General features: G+C 27.9%; 5 protein-coding genes across 5 annotated transcripts; 2 read left to right on the top strand and 3 right to left on the bottom strand.

Annotated features, from left to right (window-relative positions):
* The first annotated feature begins 1547 nt into the window (after positions 1 to 1547).
* On the top strand, positions 1548 to 5576 carry LOC105618688 (decapping nuclease DXO homolog). Its single transcript, XM_012200215.1, is given in 5 exon segments — positions 1548 to 1816; positions 4430 to 4659; positions 4884 to 5180; positions 5183 to 5244; positions 5322 to 5576. Coding segments are annotated over 5 exon segments (1113 nt in total).
* A 1455-nt stretch (positions 5577 to 7031) lies between these two features.
* On the bottom strand, positions 7032 to 7826 carry LOC105618687 (p53 and DNA damage-regulated protein 1). Its single transcript, XM_012200214.1, has 2 exons — positions 7598 to 7826; positions 7032 to 7407 (listed from the first exon to the last, which is right to left on the bottom strand). Exons 1-2 carry the CDS (start codon positions 7824 to 7826, stop codon positions 7238 to 7240), a joined length of 399 nt encoding a protein of 132 aa, XP_012055604.1. The 3' UTR covers positions 7032 to 7237.
* Positions 7827 to 8223: 397 nt separating this feature from the next.
* On the bottom strand, positions 8224 to 9369 carry LOC105618685 (G patch domain and ankyrin repeat-containing protein 1 homolog). The gene has a single exon (XM_012200213.1). The coding sequence runs from the start codon at positions 9367 to 9369 to the stop codon at positions 8224 to 8226; it is 1146 nt and encodes a 381-aa protein (XP_012055603.1).
* A 1619-nt stretch (positions 9370 to 10988) lies between these two features.
* On the top strand, positions 10989 to 11894 carry LOC105618684 (mitochondrial import inner membrane translocase subunit Tim10). Its single transcript, XM_012200212.1, has 2 exons — positions 10989 to 11111; positions 11436 to 11894. Exon 2 carries the CDS (start codon positions 11619 to 11621, stop codon positions 11892 to 11894), a length of 276 nt encoding a protein of 91 aa, XP_012055602.1. The 5' UTR covers positions 10989 to 11111; positions 11436 to 11618.
* A 1006-nt stretch (positions 11895 to 12900) lies between these two features.
* LOC105618863 (regulator of chromosome condensation-like) lies at positions 12901 to 23853 on the bottom strand. The gene is made up of 6 exons (XM_012200397.1): positions 23697 to 23853; positions 15029 to 15109; positions 14411 to 14790; positions 13806 to 14172; positions 13187 to 13459; positions 12901 to 13091 (listed from the first exon to the last, which is right to left on the bottom strand). The coding sequence occupies exons 1-6, from the start codon at positions 23851 to 23853 to the stop codon at positions 12901 to 12903; spliced, it is 1449 nt and encodes a 482-aa protein (XP_012055787.1).
* Positions 23854 to 24544: the final 691 nt, after the last annotated feature.

Below are 24544 nucleotides of genomic sequence, written 5' to 3'. Positions count from 1 at the left end.
AATGAGCAGTCGTGCTTCTGGATGTACCCGACGTAATCTTCTTTCAATTCAGTTGAATCTAAAAATATCAGCCATTTCTGTACATCGTGAATACTGCTCAATTCAAAATTCTGAATAGGAAATGCAAGTTTTTAATCCAATTGAATAAAAAAAGTTTTCCTTTTAAAATGGGCTGTGAATGCTATTCAATTTAAAATTGTGAGTAGAAAATCCATTGTTTCATTTAAAAATGCATCATAAATGCTACTTTATTCAGAACATTTTATTCAGAATTATACATAAGAAATTTTTTATTTTAAATTTAACTGAGTTAAAAAAAAATTGTATCGTAAAAATATATCATGAATTCTATTTTATTTAATAGTTAAAAGAAACATAAGAAGTAAATATGTACAATAAATGTTACATATATAAATTCCTTATTTTTAATTAATAAATTAGTCGCTTTTATGTATATTTTATGTTAATACATTTCCTTTATTATATAGCTTTTTTATCTTCACATATTCATTCAGCCTTTAAATACACTGACTACCTAGCAAACGAGAATGGATTACAATTGATTAAAATTTTTTTCTATCTGAATGCGTATTTTAATTAATGAATACTTTTTTGGATTTAATTGAATTCAATTAGATTCAATTGGATGCAATTGGATTGAAAAACTTTCCTAAAATTTAAAATTTTGAATTGAACAGCATTCACAATGTGTGTGTGTTGTGCACAGAAAAAGCTAATATTATTTTTAGATTGAAAGGCAGAGATATGTTCCATGTAATTCCTATAAAAGAATAAAAATGCATTCAGGATTGAAAAGCATTCATTTTAACTTTCGTGAATCAATATTTCTAAAAATCTGAATCCATTTCAATTCATTTCAATCCATTCTCGTTTGCTGGATACTTTTAAATCTAATTAGCCTTTTACAATAAGCCATTAGTCATAAATCAGAAGTCAGAAGTTAAAAATTGACGACTGTGATTGGTCAATTTTTAGCTTTTGACTTCTAATTTATAACTAATGGTTTATTGTATATAAAAGGCTCATAATCCCTAATAATAATCTCGATGAATATCCAATATTTTTCCGTTATTCCTATTTTATCTATTTTCAATATATTTTTTTGTTTATCTCTTCCTTATCTCTTTTTATCCTAGATCTTTTCTTAATCTTCTCTTTATTTTTATCAACTTTTAATTTATACCTATACTTTGCGGTTAAACTTCTATTGCTTCCGCGCAATTTCAATTTTTTAAATAATTCTTTCTTCATTGCCCTTATCTCAATACTGCATTGATTAATGATATGTTTCAATAATGCTTCGAACCTATTTTTATTGATCATTAGTAAAATTCTTTCTTCTGATTGGTCAATCAAATGTTTCAAAGCATTTGAGACTTTGATCTCACTATAAAATATATCTAGGAATTCCCTATTACGTTAACTAATGCGTAGTATTGTTCTATAAATACAGACATTTAGCTTTTACAAAGTATTAGTAGAAGGTGCAGATTTTGTTATTGTGGAAATAAAAAAAACAAATTATAATGTCATTTAAAATTGATTTCGAATTCACGATTGATTTGATCGGACACTTTAGTATCGATGGTAATTCAGAATATCGTGACGATTTATCACAATTGAAATATTATATTTCTCCTTCAAATCCTAATAATGTCAATTTCGATCTTAACAAAAATTATGAATCTATCCAACACAAATCTACTTCACACATTAAATTGGATTATATATTAAAATAGATTTCCCATAATTTTCATCAACTCGAAAAACCATTATCAGTACAGGAAGAACGTTGGTATGTTGATAAATCATTGTTGTCATTGTTTAAGTATAAAAACTTGCATATACAAGGTGTTTGGAATTTAAATGTCAAAACTTCGAGAACGTTTAGGAGATCGATAAACTAATTGTAAGAAAAATAGTCCTGTAGAGATATGGTTATCGTTTTTGCTTTGTTTCGGAGAAAATTGGAAAAAAGACAAAACATAGTTGCTTCGTTCTCACACTGCCTCTGAAGTATCGTCGTTAAAATCATGCACGAAAATAACAATAATAATTCCGTTTTCAGATGAAAACTTTTTTGATTTGTTTACATTTCTGCCTTTCTCCTGTAAATTCGACAGAAGTCATCGAGTGAATTACTCCTATCACAATATGTCGCATACATATTTTAATGTTGAATATGCGCTGAGATGATTTTCGTATATGGCTTCTGCGACAAGAGATCAACATTTTGAACAATATCTACATTAAACAAGTAAATAAATACAATGTGAATAAGTAATGAGAAAGTACAAAAATGAAAACTACGTTTTGCCTTTTTCGCAAAATTTTCTTCAAAACGAAGCAAAAACGAGTATATCTCTACAGTACTTTTTTTCTTAATTTATTTATTCCTTATTTACACGCTTTTTTGACATTAAATTCCAAACTTCCTGTATATATTCCAAACTGCACACAATATTTATAAAATATTTACAAATATTTATAAGGCTTATTTTAAATATTTTTTAAATATTTTTTTTGTAGTCTTAGACTGCATAGATCATAAACATTTGTTATAAATATTATGAAATATTTATTGTAAATCTTGTAGTAAATGCTATGGAAATACTTAATAAGATATTATATTTCTGTTAAAATACTTAACAGAAGTATTTATTTATATTTATATCATAAATATTACATTAAATCTATTTAATCTCTCTTTTAATAATACTTCGAATAAAGTTTTATATAAAATATATATAAAATATTTATATAACATTTTAAAAAATGAATAATAATAAATGAAATTATAAAATAAAAATGAATATTATAAATATTCTGTGTTGTCCCTGATATATATATAATATAATTTAAATTAATATACAATCTTGTATTAATTGCTCAAGTAACAAAATGACTTAAAAGATTACGTAATAACGTTTAAAGCCCAATGTTTCGGACAGAGAAAAAAATTAACAAATCGTATTTGAACAATTTGATCACATGATTTAGTCACCAATGCGATTAAACAATTCTTTCTTCAACTGAGATCTCGGACCGATTTCTAGCATCATGGACATCAGACCAAGATAGACATGATTACGGCTATATTCCAAAATTCAGTGTTGAAAGTATCAGTGTTGAAAGTCTATAGTAACGTAACATGTAACATAAACTATAACTTTTTCAGGACTAGCAGTAAATTTGGTTGGAACACAGTCTACACAAGGACTGGCAAAATTTTACCCAACCAGTTAAACTCACCAATTAATCACAATAAAAAATCCATATTAAAATATACAATCGGATTCCAGTATTTTTAGTTTACTCTATTCACTATTATTAAAACCTAAAAAAAACATAAATAAAAATAATATGTTTGTAAATCACAAAAAAACGAAAGTTGTTTGTTTATATTTATTATGTATATTTAATATTTTTCAATATAAAGATGTGACAATTTTTTATGTTATATATCAATATATTTATATATATTATTTATATATAAATTATTTATATATAAATTAATATATATTAATATATGTATATAAAATAAAAATATTTTTCAAAATATTTTTGTTAAAAATCTTAATTTGTCAATTTTTTCTGAAGCTAATGAATTTTTTAACTTACTTCAAATATGACCAAATGTAGAGAAAATTCTCTCTATATTGATAGGCAGCTAAAGAGAAATTTCACAAAAAAAAATGCAAAATGCTTTTTTAGGGCCATTATTATCTATTTTATTTCATTTAGCTAAAATATCCATCCGTTTTGCTGGACAAACTGCAGAACTATATTTTATATAAAACTTTATTCGAAATATTATTAAAAGAGAGATTAAATAGATTTAATGTAATATTTATGATATAAATATAAATAAATACTTCTGTTAAGTATTTTAACAGAAATATAATATCTTATTAAGTATTTCCATAGCATTTACTACAAGATTTACAATAAATATTTCATAATATTTATAACAAATGTTTATGATCTATGCAGTCTAAGACTACAAAAAAAATATTTAAAAAATATTTAAAATAAGCAGAACTATATTTAAATTTTTTTTCTGTCAAATTCTTTGTTTTTGTGCAAAAATGCTTCGAATGAATATAATTTTATCGAAATTGAAAGTGAGGGGAGGGGGGAGGGTCTTTTGGAAAATTACTATGATTTTTTTTAACAAAACTGGATAAAACCGGTTATGATCATTGGATTCAGTTTAATAAAAAACCTGGTTTTTACCAGTCTTGATTATCTTTTAACATCATTCTGCTATTTGCAGATATATACCTACAGTTTATAAATTGCTACAAATGACGAGGCAAATAGTGCACTTGTATGCATTAAATTTAAAAAGTTATTTTTTAATTTTATATTATTACACTTTATTCTAATTAGAAATAATATTGACTAGGTTGGATTTTGATTTTATTTGTTCTCGTGGATTAATAAAGACAATACTATCCACCCCATATATTAACAATGAACGGAATGAATGGATTATATGCGCAAGTAAATATCGCGGTACAATATATTTATGCAAGTTTTATACAGACGAAAAAGAACAAATCCACCTCATTGCATCAGATTACGAAAACCGAGCGACTTCATGGGGATTTAAATTTGAGCAATATATGGTTGCAGGTATTTCAACTAGAGATAGGACCATTCTTCTAGATCTAAAAGTAAAAAAGTATGATCTAATCAGCACAGAGAATCATAAAACGGTTGCAATACTGTTGAGTCTGCTGAACGCAGCCAATATGACAATTCGATATATTGTTTTTACTTTAGATATATGAAAGACAAAATGGGAATGCTCATTGAATTTGTATAATTAATTTAATTAAATAATGTGTATTTTTTAGATCCATTACACATTCCAAATCCAGACCTTTCGCTTAACGAGTGCGAAGAATTCTATTGTATGTATAAAGCAAAATTTGACACGTATTCGTTATTATATGGGGCTGAAATAGATGGAATTTCTTCGCAACAGCCTATAGAAGATACACTTGTTAACAAAAGATTTGAACTAATTGAGTTGAAAACATATCCAATGTATAATACAAATATGTATCGTAAAATTTCCTGTGAAAGAGTATCAATGTGGTGGAGTCAAAATTATTTGGTGAAGACAAATAAAATTATATTTGGATTAAAAGACACAAAAAAAAAGTAAGAAAAATAATTGAGTATTCTCTACATGATTTGCCATATCTTTCAAAGGTAATTTTACAACATTGTACAAGATGATTTAAGGATATATTAATGTAAAATTATATATGTTTAATTATATTACACAGGAAAATTATAGTATAAAAGCATGCAAACAATTCTGCAAGATATTTTTAGATAATGTTAAAAGAATTGTTACTAAAGATCATAATGAATGTATGTACAAGTTTCAATGGAAGCTAACAGCTAAAGATGTTGTGAATTATACTGAAGAATTTCCTGATAATGGAAGATTTTTCTTCTTGAAGCCATGGTTTATTGCTAAAGCAGAAGATTACAGAAAATCAAAGCATCCTCAGCAAATAACAAAATCTAATAAGTAATTTTCATATTAAAAATATACTAGCCATGCAAATATGAATGTATGAAATATGTTAAAGACAATGCATATATTTATGCACAATATATGTGTGTATCTTATATGTTGTGCGTTTTTTTTAAATATTTTTTAATTTTAGGAGTTATTATTATGACATTTTTTTTCATTTATTTATATAAAAGTTATAATTTTTTAATTGATGTTGTATATTTCAATTTATAAAAAAATAAATGAAATACAATCTTTCTATTATGGTAAAAATTTGTTAAAGATTTCACAAGTATGGAAGAATTTTTCAAATTTTTATATACGTATATATATATATATATATAGTTCGGAATAATAAAAAATATCTATAGATCTCAATGATCCAGTAGACCCAGTAGATCTAGTAGATTGAAAATTTTAACATTATCGATGGAAGAGTAATAATCATTTTTTAGACAGTATGATACATAATTATTTTAAAAATTGATATTTGAAATAAGTGCATATATACCGTTTTATCAGTCTTGCAACATAATCCTAAATTGAAGCTGGAATGCGTAATGTAACAAATTAAACTGACAAGCAATTTAATGATACTGATGCTAATGAGCATTTTAAAATAAAACACTGTTATGAAAAATATAAATATTTAATAATTATGTAATTAAATATAGATGCTTTAAGCTTATATATTTAATTATATTACTGAACAAAATAAAAACTTTATTAGATAATAAATACTTCAACTTAGAATTTGCCTGATTACTTTCCGAAACATATTTTGATATTCATTCAGGTCAATTTTAAATGGAATTTATTTCCTATTTCTTCAAATTGTTTCTTAGCTTAGTAACAATAAATACAGAGTGGTTCATTTTAATTCATCTAATAAACTATCTTAAAATCCTTAAGTTTAAGACAAAAATATTTCAGATAAATATTACTAAGTTACAAGAGAAAAAGAAGATAATGATTTTGGTTCACTTTGAAAAGATATCCTTAAGGTCAGGCCAAGGTTATCTAAATTTTTTGAAATTATATTAATAAATTAATGAAATTTAATAACTATATTATTTTTTTACACATGACTCCTCTAATTATTCTGCATATAAAAAAATAAAACTAGAGAGACAAACTAGAGAGACAAAAAACCAAACAGATAAAAAACCAATAATTTATGAGGTATTTTATATTTATTCTGGTATATTGACATGAAATATTAAGTATCTGTTAAATTATTACACTTAATTTTTTAATAATCGTATTTTAATACTTTTATAAACAGAATAATGAGATGAATCACTTGGTTTAAAGAAACACACAGTTGCTCATTTTAAAAATTATCTATTTTGCTTATATATATTTTTTAAAGTAACTATGTAATTTTTTTATAAAATTATATTATTTGTAATATTATTATTGATCTTAATATGAACGTGTAACAAAATTGAAAAAAATCTTAAAAAAAATATTCTTTGAAGTGACAAGTATGATTTTATTAGTTTTGAAATAGATATATGTGTAAGAGAGATAATAACTTTGTAGATATAATGAGATAATTATTTTATATTTTATACAAAAATTTGTAATGAAAATTAAAAACTTAAATATTTCAAGCTCATACATTTATTCTAATTCTAATTATATAATTAAACAAGACTTTATTACATATATATATCAGACACTTCGACCGAGAATTTGCCCGATTGCATTCATTTCTTTATGAGACATAGGTTCTAACATTAATCCAGGTACTGGTGGAGTCAATTCTAAATCACGGAGTTCATTTACTTTTATCTTTAAATCGCTCCTTAGTTTATTAATGGCAGTATCACATTCTCTCTGATCTGTAATGTAATATGTAATGTAATATGTAATGTAATATATAATGTAAAAACAATATAGATTATAAAAATTACAGAATATTAGGTGTAGTAAAAAGAAATCCATTATTTTTGCATGAAATTGAAAAATAATGGATTTCTTTTTATTACACCTAATATAAACTTTCTTGTTCTGCTTGTTGTTTAAAATTACCTTTTACAAGTAATTCTTCAGCTGCTTTAGACGACATCTTTAAAAGCAACGGTCCTACTGTTATCCAAGTTTTTTCATGCGTCTGTTTTTGAAGTGCTCTCATTCCAACACGATCATCGTTTCGTCTCTTGTCTAGAGCGACTATTTCCTCTCGATCAGTGAGAATTTCGCCAGCTTTATTTTCAACTTTTTCTAAGTGTTCCAATAATTTGTGCTGCTCGTCCGCCATCTATAACAAATTAATAAATGTATCATTTTTTTATTTATATATTTTTATATTATATAGAAAGGTTCTCATTCACATGCTACATTTTAAACTTTATTATTTTTTTATTATTTTGAAGTAAACTTTATTATTATTTTTTATTATTTTGAAATAAACTTTATTATTTTTGTATATTTTAAATTTTTATTGATAATTAGCATGAGATCAAAAATTGTACTGACATTATATAAAGAAGTAAAAAATATTTTTATTGAAGTATTAATAGTATCTTATAATAAAAAAAAAAAGATTGAAGATTAACTTACAAGTCTTAAATATATAAGAACAGTAAAAGTTATATTTTCATTACATTTAATCTTGAAATAACATCATATTCAAAATAGAATTATTTATATTTATTTTAAGATAATGCTATACGCAAAGCTCTTTCTTTCCTAGCCTCTCTGTGAAGTAGCCTTTCCCTGTCCCTTTTCTTCAAAGGTTTTTGCTTGGGCATTTTGCTGTTAATGGCAGTTGTATCGCCTGACTTAAAATGAGTAATCTTATATTCATTTTCTATTAATTGTCCCAATCCTTTGCGATCCATTTTTAAACATGTTTTGATAGGATATTTTATTCCTTTCCCAGAAGGACCAAGACCAGCTTCCTCATCCCATCCTGTATTCAAAAGCATTCTATATCCTTTATTTTGCCTCGATATTCCATATATTGTATATTTCAGTTTCGGTTTTGTATTAAAGATGTGTAGAGTTGAACTTTCGTGTTTTTGTGGAGTTGTTTCTTGAAAGGTTGTTTTACAGATTTCACAGTAAAACGCTGCGTTCTGCTCCAACTGTGTCTTATCTTTCATAACATTGTCTTTATTGTGTTCCACTGATGATTCTATAGGTAATGATCTTACTGATAAAGTACTTGTATTATTTGTATTTGGAATATTTGCAGTTAACTGATTGATACTGCTTATAGAGTCAGACTTCTTCAATAGCGCTACAATATTCAAATAATTTTTTTTTAAAGCTAATTGTGCTGCAGTAAGACCAGACTTATCTCTAGTTTTTTTGTTAGCCCCAAGATTTAATAAAAATTGCACAATCTCTAAATGACCACAATAAGCAGCGGACATTAATGGGGTCCAACCAAAATCGTCAGACGAATTCACATTTTCTGTCGTCATGTATTTTTGCAAAAACTTTAAATCTTTTTGCTCCACTGCTTTTAACAATGTATTGACTGTGACTTTTGCTAGAATATCATCAGAAAGTGTACTCTTCTTTGATTGTACAATAGAAGTTGGATTTGTATTGGAATTGTCTTGGTTTCCAGTGATTTTTAACCTTAAATTCTTTAATCTTGCTGATGGAGTATTACTATAACTAGTTTGTTGAACAATTTCTTCATAAGTAGCCTTTGCTTCGTTACCTTGGAAAGCCAACTGATGAACGCATCTCTCTGGAGATTTATCCTGTATATTAGATGATTCTCTGACGAAGGTCTTCCACGGTATATCAATGTTGTGTCGTATGTGTATCCACTGTTGCAAAGGCATCTTTTTTATGTCATACGTTACGTTGTCTTGTACTACTAATATATCTTCTCTTCTTTAATTGTTCTCTTGTTGTGAAATTTGTATAGAATTCTTATGAAATATCCTATCTTCTCAGTCCATATTTATCTTTTTAGGAATCAAATAATATTTTTGTGATTTAAAACGTCATAAAATACGAGTAAACGAGCAATGCGTTGCTCTGCATCTCGTTATTGCCACAATAAAAGTTCGCAAGAAGACTTCGCAAAAATTCGCAAAGACAAAATAAAATCGTGTCTCAAAAGAATGTACAGATCTGACGCGTATTGTTCACAAATGTTCGAGATGTTATATTATCGAGATAATACGTCGATAGCAAAATTTACCTTTGCTTCAACGCTATCACTGCAACTGCAATCTGTTGCAATCGTCTCGCCTGAACGTCACGTAGTCACATAAATCACATAATTCACAATTAGGTTATGTACGACGAATACTCTCTAGAGAAACTCTCTAGAGAACTCCATGCAGGGAATTCAGTTCTCGGACGACACAGAGCAACAAATCGAAATCTATCAAGGGTGCGTTCCAAAACTTGACTCTGTCAACTCCGAGTATCCTTTATCTTTATTCAACATTTAATATAATATCAATAAGAATAAAATAAAATATCGAGTTGACAGAGTTGAATTTTGGAATCCTCGGGATCGATTCTGTATCTTGAAACGAGGAAAATTATAAAAGTGAGCGAATTTACTAGAATATTGATTATTTCATTGATCAACACTATATTGGTCAACTAGTAAATTTGCTCGCTTTTGTAATTTTCACCTCGTTTGAAGATACAGAATCGATTCCTAGATCTGAGAGAAATGTTTAAAGTGCATTTTTTGAAAGCGATTAAATAATTGAAAATTCATAAATATGAAACAAGAACGATTGTTTAAAACTTTGTAATTTTTGAGATACTTATTGTGACATATTTCGTCGTAAGTTAAGGAAATATTTGCTTATGAATGAAATCTAACAAGAGAAAATCTAATTCTGATTTTTTTTTCTCTCTTTCTTTCTCTCTCTTTTTGCATTTAGCATCTTTTCATAATAAAATTGCCTATTTATTTATGTCAATAATATTTTTTAAAAATAATTTTTACAAAATTCATATTTAAAAAATTATTTTTTAAAAATATTATTGACAAAAACAAATAGAAATAATTTTATTATAAAATTTTCGTATTAGATATTTTTTTATACATATCTTGAACCTCGAATGGTTTCTAAGATATAATGTTTCTAAGATGTTACGAAAAAAGTTAATAATCACTTTATCAATAATCGAGTCATTTCTTTAAAACTTTCCGCATTAATTAATATTTTCTAAATTCTATTTATTAAAATCTATTTATGTGTAAAATAACCTATATGTATAAGTTTCATTAAAAATTTTAATGAAATTTTTTATACATACAAATTGGGAAAAAATCTCAAAAGTTTTTGCATTTAAAATGAGGTAGATAAATATATATTTAGGCATTGAAAAGAAAAAAAAAGCAAATGTATTGAGTGTAAACAATACAATGTTAACTGACTAATTTTTAATCCACAGATTTGTCTACATTATTCTTAAAGTATTATATTATTTTTGAAGTATTGCTTCTAGAAATCTGTTGATTCAAAATTCGAGACACACACAAAATATTGAGAGAGGTTAGGTTAGAAATTATTGCCGATGATCGCGCGACGCATGTGGTGTACACGTTCAGGTACATGAAATTTTTTAACTTGTAAATGGAATATCATTACGATTAAATAAATCATGGCTTTGCCAACTTGGGCGAAAATAGGAATTGGATGGTACGTGTACATAGTATCTTGAAAAAAGTTTCTCACGTCTGATTTTTGCATATCACGTTAACATTAACCTAAAAATTGAACTATGATTATCGTGTCAATAGAATAATTCCGAACATTTATAATTTTTGACATTTATATAGATCAAAGATTTCAGATTTTGCGTTTGCTAGTCTATAAAAAAAAAACATTTTTATATGATCTTTATTATAGAATGATGAATTTATATTTTGTAGGTCTGTAGCCACTGTTCTAGGACTTTATTCATTTGTGCTGTCCAAGAGAAGTATCAATGCTCAGAGATATGAGATTATGAAAGCTAGACAACGATTGCGCAACGTCAATACTGTAGAATAATTTATTAAGAAGTAAAATTTTTAAGCAAAGAAAGCATAATTATAGAGTATCAAGTTGGAAAAATGGCAGCATTACCGCAATTAGATGAGGATAAAATGAAGCTAGTGCAGGATTTAGAAATAGAAATGATGTCAGACATGTATAATCGCATGACATCTGCATGTCACAGAAAGTGTATAGCACCGAAATATACCGAGGCTGAACTAGGCAAAGGAGAATCAATATGTCTAGATCGTTGCATTGCTAAATATTTAGACGTTCACGAACGTATAGGCAAGAAACTTACACAAATTTCAATGCAAGAAGCAAAAATTGCGGAACAACCAAAAACAAGTTGAATCTATTATCATTAATTGTATTTGATAAAATCTTGAACTTATTATCTATTATAAGTTGTCTTTAATCTTTCAATTAATGTTTCAATTATAATACAAAGATTTGTATCCTAAATTAAAATTAATGATAAATTGTAGTATATCATTCTGTACTTTAATGTTTTAAATTGCGAATAAACTAAATGTTACAATATGTTACAAATTTTTAATTTTCCAATTTATCAAATGTTTAAATACATCATATCCTTTCCATGATATATAATTAATTATTATAATCTTGTTGAATTTTACTGAAGTAGTTTATAAGTTTATTAAAAACTTACAAATTATTAACTATTTTGTATAAACTTATAAATCACTTTAAATTTATTTTGAAGAAATATTTATTTATATAAAAAATATAAAATATTTAAATATTTATAAGATTTATTTGTGTCATAAACCCTTGGGATGTATAGATTGTTTTAGATAAATACATTTACAAATAGTTTATTCTTCAAAATTTCATACAACACAATTTGCAAATAATAATGCATAATACATTACCTAAATTTTTATTAAATTTAAATAGCAGAAAAATTTGGCTATCACTCCTATTTTACATTTAACAACTTTTATTGATTATTCAAAATATAACTTTTGTCCATCTAAAGTAATTTTTTTCCATGTATACTTTTAGACACAAACTTTTGTGACGTAGAAAAATTTTTGTTCTGACAATATACATATAAAATAAGTATTAATGCTAACAATACAACAAGAACACAATATATTAATTATTGTAAAAACAATGAATGAATTTATGGCAATGTGATACAGTATGTACAAATTTAAATGTTATGGATTCTGAACAAAATTGAAGACTTAATGGAAGGTTTCTTATAGTCCTGTTTAGCAAAATAACATCGCTATTATTAAAAAATAAAGTAGTAAAGAATAAATGGCTTTTCTCTTGTTCTTGTCTAAATTCATATCACATACATAATATTTTGAAATATAATATTTAATATTAACCAGCAGTTTTATCTTTCACTGGACGAATTGTTGCCAATGCCAAAGTGTGCTGGCCACCACCGCTAACTCGTACCACTGTCTTTCCCTCTAATTGCTTTCCCTTAACTAATACTGGTTCCTCGACATCTTTTACATCTCCTGTTCCAAGATTTCCATTGGTTCCCATACCCCATGAATATAAATCACCTATTATAATAAAAATAGAATCTTATATATATGAATCTTGTATATATTTTTTTAAAGAATACTTGATTTTATATTATATCAACACTTCATATTACCAGATTCCGTGACGGCAAAAGATTCTCTACTACCCGCGCCTATGTCAATACATTTAGTGGAACTTAAAGCAGAAACTAATGTAAGTTCTTCCGCGTCTGAGCAATTGGGTCCAAGACCAAGGCGACCGTATTCTTTGCGACCCATCACAAAAACTTGTCCCGCATCATCCAAAGCTATGGTATGGTGTTCTCCACTACTGATATGTTTCCATACTTTTCCGCTAAAGGTTTTTGATATTTGTGGATGAAAATGGATATCATTGTCCTTCAAACCTAAAATATTTTCCAACAAATGCAATTTAAAATTGTGTGTGGAAAATATATGATTTAAAAAAATATCTTTCTTTTTTAAAGAAAAAAATTTATTAGATCGTATATGTGATACACAACTAATAGAAAATAAAAGCCTTTAAGATAGCTTTAGCCTTCCGAGATTCATGTAAGTATCAAATTATTATATTACTACCGTTCTGTAGGGATTGAATTTTAAAAAATCCGAAAAATTAATTCGGCGCGCAATTTTCATAACGATATATGCAGTATCGAATTATTGAAATACTTAAGATTTAGCTTTGATCGTTAAAAGCTTTTATTTCCTATTGGTCTGTCTTTCTCTTACCAATTTGGTGGAAATTATTTAAACCAAATACATATATATCTCCTTTTTCATGTTCTTTAGCAAAAGTGCAAAAATTTCCTGCCCATATATCGTCAAAATATAATTTCTTTCTGATTTTAAATTCAACTACGCCTGGAGTCAATAGCAGACCTATTCCTTGTCGTGTATTTCTACTGGCTGTACGTGCAGCTACTCGTCCTAGTTGTCCTTGTTCACCGCGTCCACAAGTATATACACGTCCATTTTCACTAAGTAACACTAAATGATCATTACCTGATGCTATTTTGACAACTTTTACATCAGGTAATATTTCTATAGGGAATCGCTCATTTCCTTTTAACGTTAATCCCATAGAACCATGTGTATCCTATTTATAAATTTATCATACATAAATTTTCTTTTAATTAATACTAATTTATAAAAATAATAATTTATAATAAAATAATTTGTAAAAGTATGATTTACATATTTCTATATAATTTATAAAACCATAATATAATTTGTATATCCTTATAAATTATATTTATAAAAATATAGTAATATAAAAAGTAATAATTTCTAAAAAAAGAAATAATTATAAGAATTAATTAATGGAAAAGATATACCCTAAATGTGCCCCAAGCAAATACTCGACCATCATCTAACAATGCAGCGGTATGTGAATCTCCTGCTGTCACCTGAATAGCTTTACCAGGTAATTCAACTATGCCTGGTACTGTCTCAGATCCTTCCTTGGTAGTGTCTCGTCCAAGCGCCCCTTCGTCATTACATCCAAAAGTCAATACTTCTCCTGTGTTTCTCAGACATACATTATGCATAGCGCCAGCAGCTACAGTTATAATGTCTTGATAATCAGATATGGCTGCTGGACGCATTTTTTCAGTGACATCTTCTCCTAGACCAAGCTGTCCAAAATCGCCTTGTCCGAATACAAGCATAACACCACCAATTGAAAGCGATCGTAAGTCAGGTTTTACACTAAATCCTGTACAAGACAAATATATAGAAATTAAATTTACGCCACACAAATATATTAATTTGTCGAATATTTTTAGAAAATATCTTTACTTTCAATTCCTATAGAAAAAAAGACCGAAAAATATACTTTTACATTCTTCTTACAAAACATGTTCTTTTGGAACGAGAGATTTGCATGGGTTACGATATTTAAATACGGGAGAAAAAATGTTTTCGGAATAAAATAAAAAATTGCTAACTAATACCTTGCTTCTTTTTGATCTGCTTTGGCGCTTTGTCCGCTTGCACGGGGTCTTCGGCCGTCCGTTTTGTAGATTTTCGTGGCACTGCAACATTTTCAGGTTAGATTCGAGAACGTTGTTATAAAACGCTTATCATGACTGTCACCCACGTTTCGGCGAGCGCTTTTAACGTTAGTGTTTATACACGTACTTACTTTTGCTATTATTTTTCGTGGATTGTTAATATATGTTGTCGTTTGCTCCGTTGGCGCCAAAAGCCACAATGCTCCAAACCTCGTTATTGTTGCGCAACTCGTGAAGTACGTCGAAGAACAGACGGAACAGTACGCCCGGCGCCAACATTGCCAATCAGCGCCAACAGCTGCTTTAATCGTTACGGACGATTCTCATTGGTGGATTTGAATACGATTCGCGCACGGAAAACCGACGGAACAGTAGGGAATACGATAAAACGTGCGATCAACTTCTCCTGAGAAGGTTGATTGGTTGCCATCCGACTGTTTTTTGCAACTATGTTCAGCGTACTATGTGCGATTGCCCGCCAAAACGTTCATTATCTCGCGCAACTCATCTAAAAGTAATCAAAGCAAGTTTCATATAAGGATTATTTCAATTTCGATTATGTTTAATCAACGATTTAATCGACGAAAATTACTGACAAAATTACTCGACTGACAAAATTACTTCACAAAACGATATTTATAATATAACAGTTTGTTGTTTTTAATCTTTTTTCGATGTATTAAATATAATTCTATTAATTGATTAAATAAATTTGATAGTTAAATTTCGTATTACTTATTAATAAGATAATATTGATTAGTTAATCAAAGTTGTTTGAAATGGCCTTTAGTATCTAATCATAGATGTTAAATAGAAAGTTTTGTAAGCTTCGCTCTAATAGCAGTAGTAAGCCCTTTGCTGTAAGCTTTGAACTATAACGTTAATTTGCTCTATAATTGTAAGGTCTAATAAACTAATTTGTAGTTCGGATCTGGTTAGTTTACTTAAAGCTTAATTAAGGATTATGGCTTAATGCAGCGCCAGGAAATTTTTTTGCTGGAAAAAACTTTAGAGCTTAGACCGAAAAGCTAAGTTAGTTTTATTACAAATCCTATTACAAATCCAGACTAAAACATATTTAAAAAAGGTTTAGAAAAAGATTTTTCGCTTGATCTGTATATACGGCGTTTATTCATAGCTATATACTTATTTTCTATTTTGTTTTCTTATTTTTGTTGGATGAAGAACAAAATTCGTATATTTTGATATTTATATTATTTATGCACTTTTATATTTTCGTCATAAAAAAACGTTATGACTCTGAGATAACGAGAGCGACTAATATTTTATAACTTCTCTCAGTAAATTAATAAATGAAGGCGGACGCAAATACTACAACGCTTCGTAAAACCGGCTGCATGTTAAGAAACTTTCAAATTCTGCGGTTTAATATATCTTAGATGAAGCCAAGACTAACGTTTTCCAGTTTAGCAGATTAATAACTTAGACTAGTATTCATAGTTCTTACTTTAAGATTGTCTTACGATTAGTAATATCTTATCTAAGATGCTTTCTCTCTCTCTAATGCGATCGATTCTGTAATTCGATTATACATCTTAGGGCTATAATATTGGATTGTCCGGAAAGTTCGTGAATGTTGAAGGAAAATTGAAACGCAGAAAATTAAAATTTTAGTATTATACATTTATTAAATTATATAGGTTAGTCAGCATGAACTTTCCGAACAACCCAATATTTAAAACGGTCTTAAATATAAAAATCAATATGTGCCACAGTTATAGAAAAATGGATTTTTTTTTGGGACGTGAATAAACGTATTTTCCGGTGGATTTTTGTTCGCTGAAAACAAATCCGGGCGCGGAATTGGCCTAACACATCAGATTTCCTAAAAAATTAAGATTAAATGTGCCAAAATTGGCACTTTTTGCCATATTTACCTTTTTTTACGGCTAAAGTTTAAAATTTGTTTTCAATTTCGTTTACACTACTTTAAAGTCTTTTAAATATAAAATAAATTTATATTTATCACGAAACAATTATATTACAATGTATACTGTCAAAGATTCTACATAATTATGTTTTTTATTGGATAGGAACTAAATATTTATTAAATATAAAGATATATTTATTTAATATAAGAATTGTTAATTTGATTTAACAATATTGAACAAATATTTACTGTAAATGTTTAGTTGGCAGTATTGAACTAAATATTTATTAAAATTAACTATATTTTTTTTTTCAGTATAGTCATTTTTGCATCCTAACTATTCCGTGAAATTATTTATTTCTCGCTATTATAATTTATGTACTTATATTTTACACATTTATAAATAGTAATGATCATATTATCTATTCAACTTAATGATTTATTATATGCTAATTATGTATATAAAAAAAATCATACTGTAATAGATATAAATTTATTTTATAAGTAAAAGATAATACTTCAAAGTGGCGTAAACGAAATTGAAAAAAAAATTTTCTTTAGCCACAAAAAAAGTGGCCAAATATAGCTAAAACGTCAATTTTTGTCTCAATTTAACTTCAATTTTTTCAGAAACCTGATAAGTTAGGTCAATTCCGCATCCGGTTTCAATAAACACAAATCTATCGGAAAACACTTTGTTTATTCTGATCACAAAAAAATGTTGAATTGAGTTATATGAATACTAGTCCTAATTTCGCGGAGATTAGTTTTAAATTATATTATTATATAATCTAAGACTAGTCCGTTTTATTTCTGTATTATTTGCATATATTATCAATTTTAGATCTTTAGGATAATCGACGCCTTTTCTCTCTTTCGAAATTTATCATTAAGGTCCGATATTATACTAACGATATTTCGACTTTAAATGAAGCTTAAAACTCTCACTTTCTCTTTTTAAAGCTGAGAAAGAGAGAGAAAGTTTTAAATCTCGCTTAAAATCACAATTATGTTAGTGCAATCGGACCTAATGACAACAAAAGTATAGCGCAAAATTTGTCCATACTGTTTTGTGTTCACGAAATATTATATTTGATATAAATAAGAGCTTGGGTCGACATGCGCATGTCATTTAATCCATTTAGTTCAACCATTCTACTATATTTATACAACATTCTTTTGATGTTTTTCTCAGCTGAAATTTATTTTCAATTTTTTATACATGTGGATTATACATGTGCATGGAGAAGAAAGTTTTTAAATGCTGTATATGGAGAAAAAAATTTAAAAAATGTTCTATAAATAAATAGGACAGTGGAATGAAATAGTGCAGGTAAATGAATCTTTGTGACATTAAAAAAAAACTGTCCAGCAAAGTGGCCCATTAGTATGCCTATACCCTAAAGGCCGGTTACATCATTTTCGATTATTTAAATATCTACTATGTTTAGTCAATTCTGTTTAACAATAAATGCTGTTGTCAGTTTCAATAAAATAATCGGTCGATTAAATTAAACGGATAAAAAAATAGTTTTAAGATGTCTTAATTCAAAATTTGTAAAATAAATATATAAATAAATATATAATAATTAAAATAAATAAACTTTTGTCAAAAGATTCCACTAATTTTTTACGCTTCTGAAATTCCTTTATTGGCAATCTCTTTAATCTTGTAAAAATAAGAATAGAATTAACTATATTTGAAAGCATCAAATTTTATTTTTGTTTTTGCAACATTCGAGATATTATCGATAAAAGAATTTCAAATATACATATAGAAAGTTAGAATCTGATGGTAATATCTGAACATTTTGAAAAGGGCAAATGTCTATTCTCATGATAATATATCGCAAGTTTAATCGCCGTCGTTTTTCACGGTTCCGTTTTCATTACTTTTATCATTTATTATCTTTATTATCGTTCATTTATCTCATTAATTTTGTTATTTGTATCCGTCATTTCTCGTAATTATGTCATTTGTTATATTAGTGTGAAGCATATGCATCTCGGCAATGTAAGTGAGGATCATGTGAGTATCATAAAAATACCGACACACAGTTATAACGTTTTTCATTGGCAGAACCAGTGCACATTAAAGCTGTTGTACACAAATCGAATAAAGATGTATGTTTAATAAACATATAGGAACGAGTTAAATCGCAAATTCTCAATACATTTTATCATACTATTTGATAAAATATACACGGGGCATTTTATTAATTGAGATATCTCACTTTCACATTCTCATCAGATCAGAGTAGTGTACAACGGCTTTAATGTGTACTGCGTCACTTAATGTGCGCGCCAGTTCTGCCAATGAAAAACACTGTTAGTAAATATGGCGGGCGAGCGTGTAACGGTGCGCGGATGGCTCTTCTTTTCGAATAAGATTCCTGCAGAATTTACATATTTGCATGTAATCGCCCGTTATAATCGCGAGTTAAACGAGTACGCGAGTATGTAAATATGCATATATATCGATCTGACCATCGTTTTTGCCGAAAATACGACGATCTTTCGAGTAGACTATCTTTCATTCGGCATGAAGAATATCTATCGCTTCGGTGCCGCGCGAAGTTGCCGAGATTCACGACGAGAGGTTTCAACTGATTGTTTCAACTGAGCAAGTTCACGCGCGTTACAATATTGCAGTCAGGTATGATTTTTTTACGAATACATAATTACGAATACGGAATTGATTTGCCACTTATTAAAGAAATTTACATTTATTAAAGAAATTTAACATTGGAAGGTATGAATGTAACCAGGATTTTGTTTAGAGGAGGATTAAATTAGAGTTAGCTTAGATTAAGATTTTAATTTTACTTGGAAGGAGGAAGTTAAGTAATATGGACCTGTTTTGTTTTATATTATTATTTTTAATTAATTATTAGCAGATGAAAATCATAAAAATCACATATTATTTAATTTATTTTATTTTTCTCTCAAAATTGTAAATTGATTCTTCAAAGAAGTTAGTAGAAAAATTTAAATTCATAACATTAGCTGTCTTAGAATTCCAGAAAATTTTTTTTATAACTTTTATCTCCAATTCTTTCTTCTTTTCTAAAATTAATTTCTTGTATAAATATTCATTAAACATAGTCCTCAAATGTGTAATTTCTTTATAACTATTATTCTTTATGATTTCTTGTTTTTCATTTAAAAGGCTGCTCTCCTCGGCTACGTCCATGTTGAAAGGTAGTAATTAGCTTATTTTGAATATTAAAAGTACTGCTAATATTATACTGGTATACTGTTCTTCTTAGTATTCAAAATAAGTAATTAATCACTACCTGTCAGTACTTAATTAACCAATATTGAAATGGCGAGTATTGAATTTCTATAAAGATAGAATGTCAATCTTTATCTAAGTTAGGAGACACAAATTTTTATTATTATAAAAGTCGATGACTTTTCTAATTATTATCAAACGAGTAACAAAAATAGAACTTTAGAAAGGCAAAAGACAAGATTTAATTTTCAATTAATTTTTTTAAATTTTTAATTTTAATAAACAGAATATTAAGATAAAATATAATTAGTAAAATGCTCATAAAAACTTCAAAGATTTTTATGATAAATTGTAAATTGATTCTCCAAATTAGAAAAATTTAAATTCATAACACTAGCTGTCTTAGAATTCCAGAAAATTTTTTTATAACTTTTATCTCCAATTCTTTCTTCTTTTCTAAAATTAATTTCTTGTATAAATATTCATTAAACATAGTCCTCAAATGTGTAATTTCTTTGCTATTATTCTTTACAATTATTCTTTATGATTTCTTGTTTTTCATTTAAGAGGCTTAAGAGGATTCTGTATTAATCTTTTATGTATCAATTACGATTAGGTACTTGATACAATGAATGTATATCAAGGAATAATATTTTATAATAATTTTTGCGTTTTTTATTATCAGAAATAAGCGTATTTTTTTATATTTATGTCACTTGTAGTCATTGAATGAAATAAATTCTTTAGATAATCTGAGAATCTTTCATACTATTATAATATATATATATATATATATATATATATATATATATATATATTTATTTATTTATTTATTTCGATCCGATCTGCTATGATATAATATGTGAATGAAAATATATTAAACAGACATTCAAAAATTATATTCATATTGCTATTTAGTAAGATGATGGCTGCGTTCAGCAGAACACAATAGTTTTGCAACCGTTTTATGATTGTCTGCTGAGATGGAATCATTTTCCTCTAGATTTAAAAATATAATCCAATAAACGCGAACAAACTTCCAACAGTTGTAAAATAAACATTCTGTTGAACGTTTTCATTGTAACACGATAGTAATTAAAAAAAATTATTAGCGAGAGAAGTTGTGTTTAACATTGGCTGCGTTCAGCAGAAAAAGCAGCTTTGCAATTATACAATTCTTTAATATGATTAGTTTATACATTTAAATTCAATGAGAAACTAAGAGCAAAATCAATCATATTAAAGAATTTTACAGTTGCAAAGTTGTTTTTTTTCTGCCGAACGCAGCAATTGTTTGATAGTTCGATAAATATAATTATAAATAACAAGTAATCAAAGTTGAGCTCTTGAGGTATTAAACAAAAATTAAATTGAAAAAACGGGCGATTAAAAGCCTAAGCGAAATATTCGATCTTTATATAATTATATAAGATGTGAAACATATGTCGTTTGAAAATCACCAATTATCGTGTACTTAGACTCTTAATTAATTGCCCGTTTTTAAAACTTTAATTTTTGTTAAATATATAACAAAAATTAAAGCTTCTCATCGATAACAATTCCATTCACTCATTTCAGGTCGTTTGGTAGCGTCGAAAAGTGTGTCCATAGAGAAACAGAAAATTAGTCAAGTTCTTGGAAAATTTATTATCTTTCGACAAAATAGTGCGCGCGAGTCGCAGCGCGAATTAGCGCACAGTGGAAGATGACCGCGGGAGTTCGTGATACGCGGTACGGAGGGAGGGGGGGAAGGGTGTGCGGTAGAGTGCAGAGGGTGCCGGCCGGTTATCAGAGGGGTCGGATACGCGGAAGCGCGCCAGTCGACGGCGAGACTTCGCCCGCGCAGCTTCCCTATTTGTTTCTCCTTCGTCATCCATCCGACTGGTCCGTTTATCATCCGCGTGTAATTTTATTTCGTCACGATCACGGCGTGGAATCGAATAACGACCAATTATTCAGCTTCTCGCGCAAACATCGCGAAATATTCGCAAGTGGAAGAGGGATCCACGTGACAGTTGCGAGAAGAACGCGGGACCGTCGTCGATCTTTGCAAGAGTGACAACGACGTCGTCAGATCTTTGCTCGAGGAGACAGGATCGTTTGATGTAGAGCAACGAGGATGATGACGAGGACGACACGTCGATTTTTACTGCTGCTGCTGCTGCTGGTAGGGGGTGAGTAACTTTTCACGTGCACAGTTTCATTTGGAAAACGTGCGCAGACCTCGATGTCACGTGATCATCAAGAAGTGATGACTATGTATTTCAATATTTAATGCATAAGTTATGTAAGGAGCAATTGAACGAGTTTTATTATTGCATTACTGTTACGAAAGATTTGTGATTCTTTTCATACAAGATTTTCACTGAGAGTAAAAAAACTAATAACGAGTCAACGAAAAATGTATAATTGATAAGATGAGTATATTAATCATCGTTGAAAATTGGTAAAGAAAGTGATAAAAAAGTTAACGTTAAATCCATGTATTAAAATAAATTTGGCATATCAATTGAATAATAATAAACTAAGAAATCGTTAAATAATGCGATGTGTGAGACTGCTATTTATAGTCTGTTTTTATTTTAAGACCGTCTTAAAATGCTGATATGGCTTTGTGATTGGCTTATGACATTTTAAGATTGTATTAAATATAAGAACTGATTACGAATCAAAACGTAGTATCGGCATTGCAAATGTATTTAAATGAAATAGTCCCTTACTCTTTTCTTCGCGAAAATTTAAAATTAATAAATTTGTATTGGGTTAAAACAAAAGTTTATAGCACTAAAATTCAAGCAGTTGAAATTTCGTTAAAAATGTATAAAATTTAAACGTGAAAAAAGATTTTTGAACTAAAAAAATCTCTGCTTTTAAATGATCTATCCCTATCTTTTGAGTTTCTGTGTGAGTTTGATCATTAATAATAGAAAACTATGATCTGGAACTACAAAATGAAAAATATTCTTCTTACTTTACGGGCTTGTCACATATCCCAAAAAAAACTTGCGAAAATTTTCGTCTTTCCAAATGTGAAAGCTTAGTTTTCCCTACGAAACCGTTTTTTTAAAAATGTTTTTTAAGATTTTTTATTACTAATGTGAATTATCGCAGAAAAATAAAAGGAGCATAAATAAAGGGAGCATTTTTACTTTGATTATTTATAATTAAGTTAAAAATCATCGTACCATAATTAAATAAATTCTTAAAGCTAAAACTTTTTTAGCTCTATCGAGTATAATTTCTAAATTTTGTTAAAAACATGTAGACATATTACAAATGAAATAGCGCTGCAAACTTTTGCTCCAATATATCAGATAAAAGCCTCTAACATGCCTTATAAAACATTCTAGCGAATTAGTTGGCAAATCAATCTCAATTTTTATGAAATAAATTGATTTCGTCGCATAAAATCAAGTAGATAAAAGACGCGAACGTGATCCTGATTACAATCTCTTCTTTGCTTCCTATACTTTCCTACTTACATCGCCGTGACGATGACTTCTTGGCAGCCGTGCGACTTGTTGAGCCACCTCTTGGTGGAAAGGAAACGAAGCGTGCGCCGAATTCACACGAGGTGGGACAGAAATTCTGCTTGACGAAAGTGGATTGATTTTCTTCTTCGGACGAACATATCAGCATTTTCACAATCAAGTTGAGTGGACGCGAATGTCGCGCGACGTAACGTTTGCTACGGTATCTACCCACGTGCTCTTAAGAAATACGATACGGATCAATATTATTTCCAATAAGTCTAGAAACACTTAGAATATTGAATTAATACATATGTATATTTGTATGCAATATGACATAACGCACCTTCATGAATCTATCATCAATATTATCTTTTACATGATGGAAAGTAGATATCATTTCCATTCAAATATAAGAAATATAAATTTGAATTCTTGTTATAAGCATTTACTATAAAAAGTATTAGAAAATGGAAATATATAAACTATAATATAAAAACAGAATTTATATTAATAATAAATTAGATGTTCAATAAAAGAACGATTTTGCTAAAGTATCTAAAAATTTTGTTACAGAGATCTAAAAATAATGTTGTTAGATCATCAAAATAATTATGTAGGACGTTTAAACTAGTTGTTAGAATATCAAAGTTTTTTGCAACAGTTATATTTATATTTAAACGTTCTACATAATTATTTTGATGATCCAACAAAACTACTTTCATCCATATTTAATTAAATCTTTAGAATTTTAGAATTTCAAAATCTTCAGAGAAATATTAATTTCATTCATTTTATGAATAATATTTAGAGAATATCTTTAAAACTTTTCATTCAAATATAATTTTTAACTTAAGAGA

The sequence above is a fragment of the Atta cephalotes genome (assembly GCF_000143395.1).
Source record: "Atta cephalotes unplaced genomic scaffold scaffold00018, whole genome shotgun sequence".
Taxonomy (NCBI): domain Eukaryota; kingdom Metazoa; phylum Arthropoda; class Insecta; order Hymenoptera; family Formicidae; genus Atta; species Atta cephalotes.
Note: the sequence above shows the minus strand (reverse complement) of the source record. Positions and strands in the feature narration are given on the sequence as shown.

Bases quoted from the DNA above. Each gene is read 5' to 3' on its own strand.
- LOC105618687 (XM_012200214.1), bottom strand. From the start codon at position 7,826: ATGGCGGACGAGCAGCACAAATTATTGGAACACTTAGAAAAAGTTGAA. The intron at 7,408-7,597 runs GTAATTTTAAAC...ATTACATTACAG, and splicing joins TGAAGAATTACTTGTAAAAG to ATCAGAGAGAATGTGATACT.
- LOC105618685 (XM_012200213.1), bottom strand. From the start codon at position 9,369: ATGCCTTTGCAACAGTGGATACACATACGACACAACATTGATATACCG.
- LOC105618684 (XM_012200212.1), top strand. From the start codon at position 11,619: ATGGCAGCATTACCGCAATTAGATGAGGATAAAATGAAGCTAGTGCAG.
- LOC105618863 (XM_012200397.1), bottom strand. From the start codon at position 23,853: ATGCTGATATGTTCGTCCGAAGAAGAAAATCAATCCACTTTCGTCAAG. The intron at 15,110-23,696 runs GTAAGTAGGAAA...AAAATGTTGCAG, and splicing joins GAAGTCATCGTCACGGCGAT to TGCCACGAAAATCTACAAAA. The intron at 13,092-13,186 runs GTAATATGAAGT...TTATTATAATAG, and splicing joins TTTTGCCGTCACGGAATCTG to GTGATTTATATTCATGGGGT.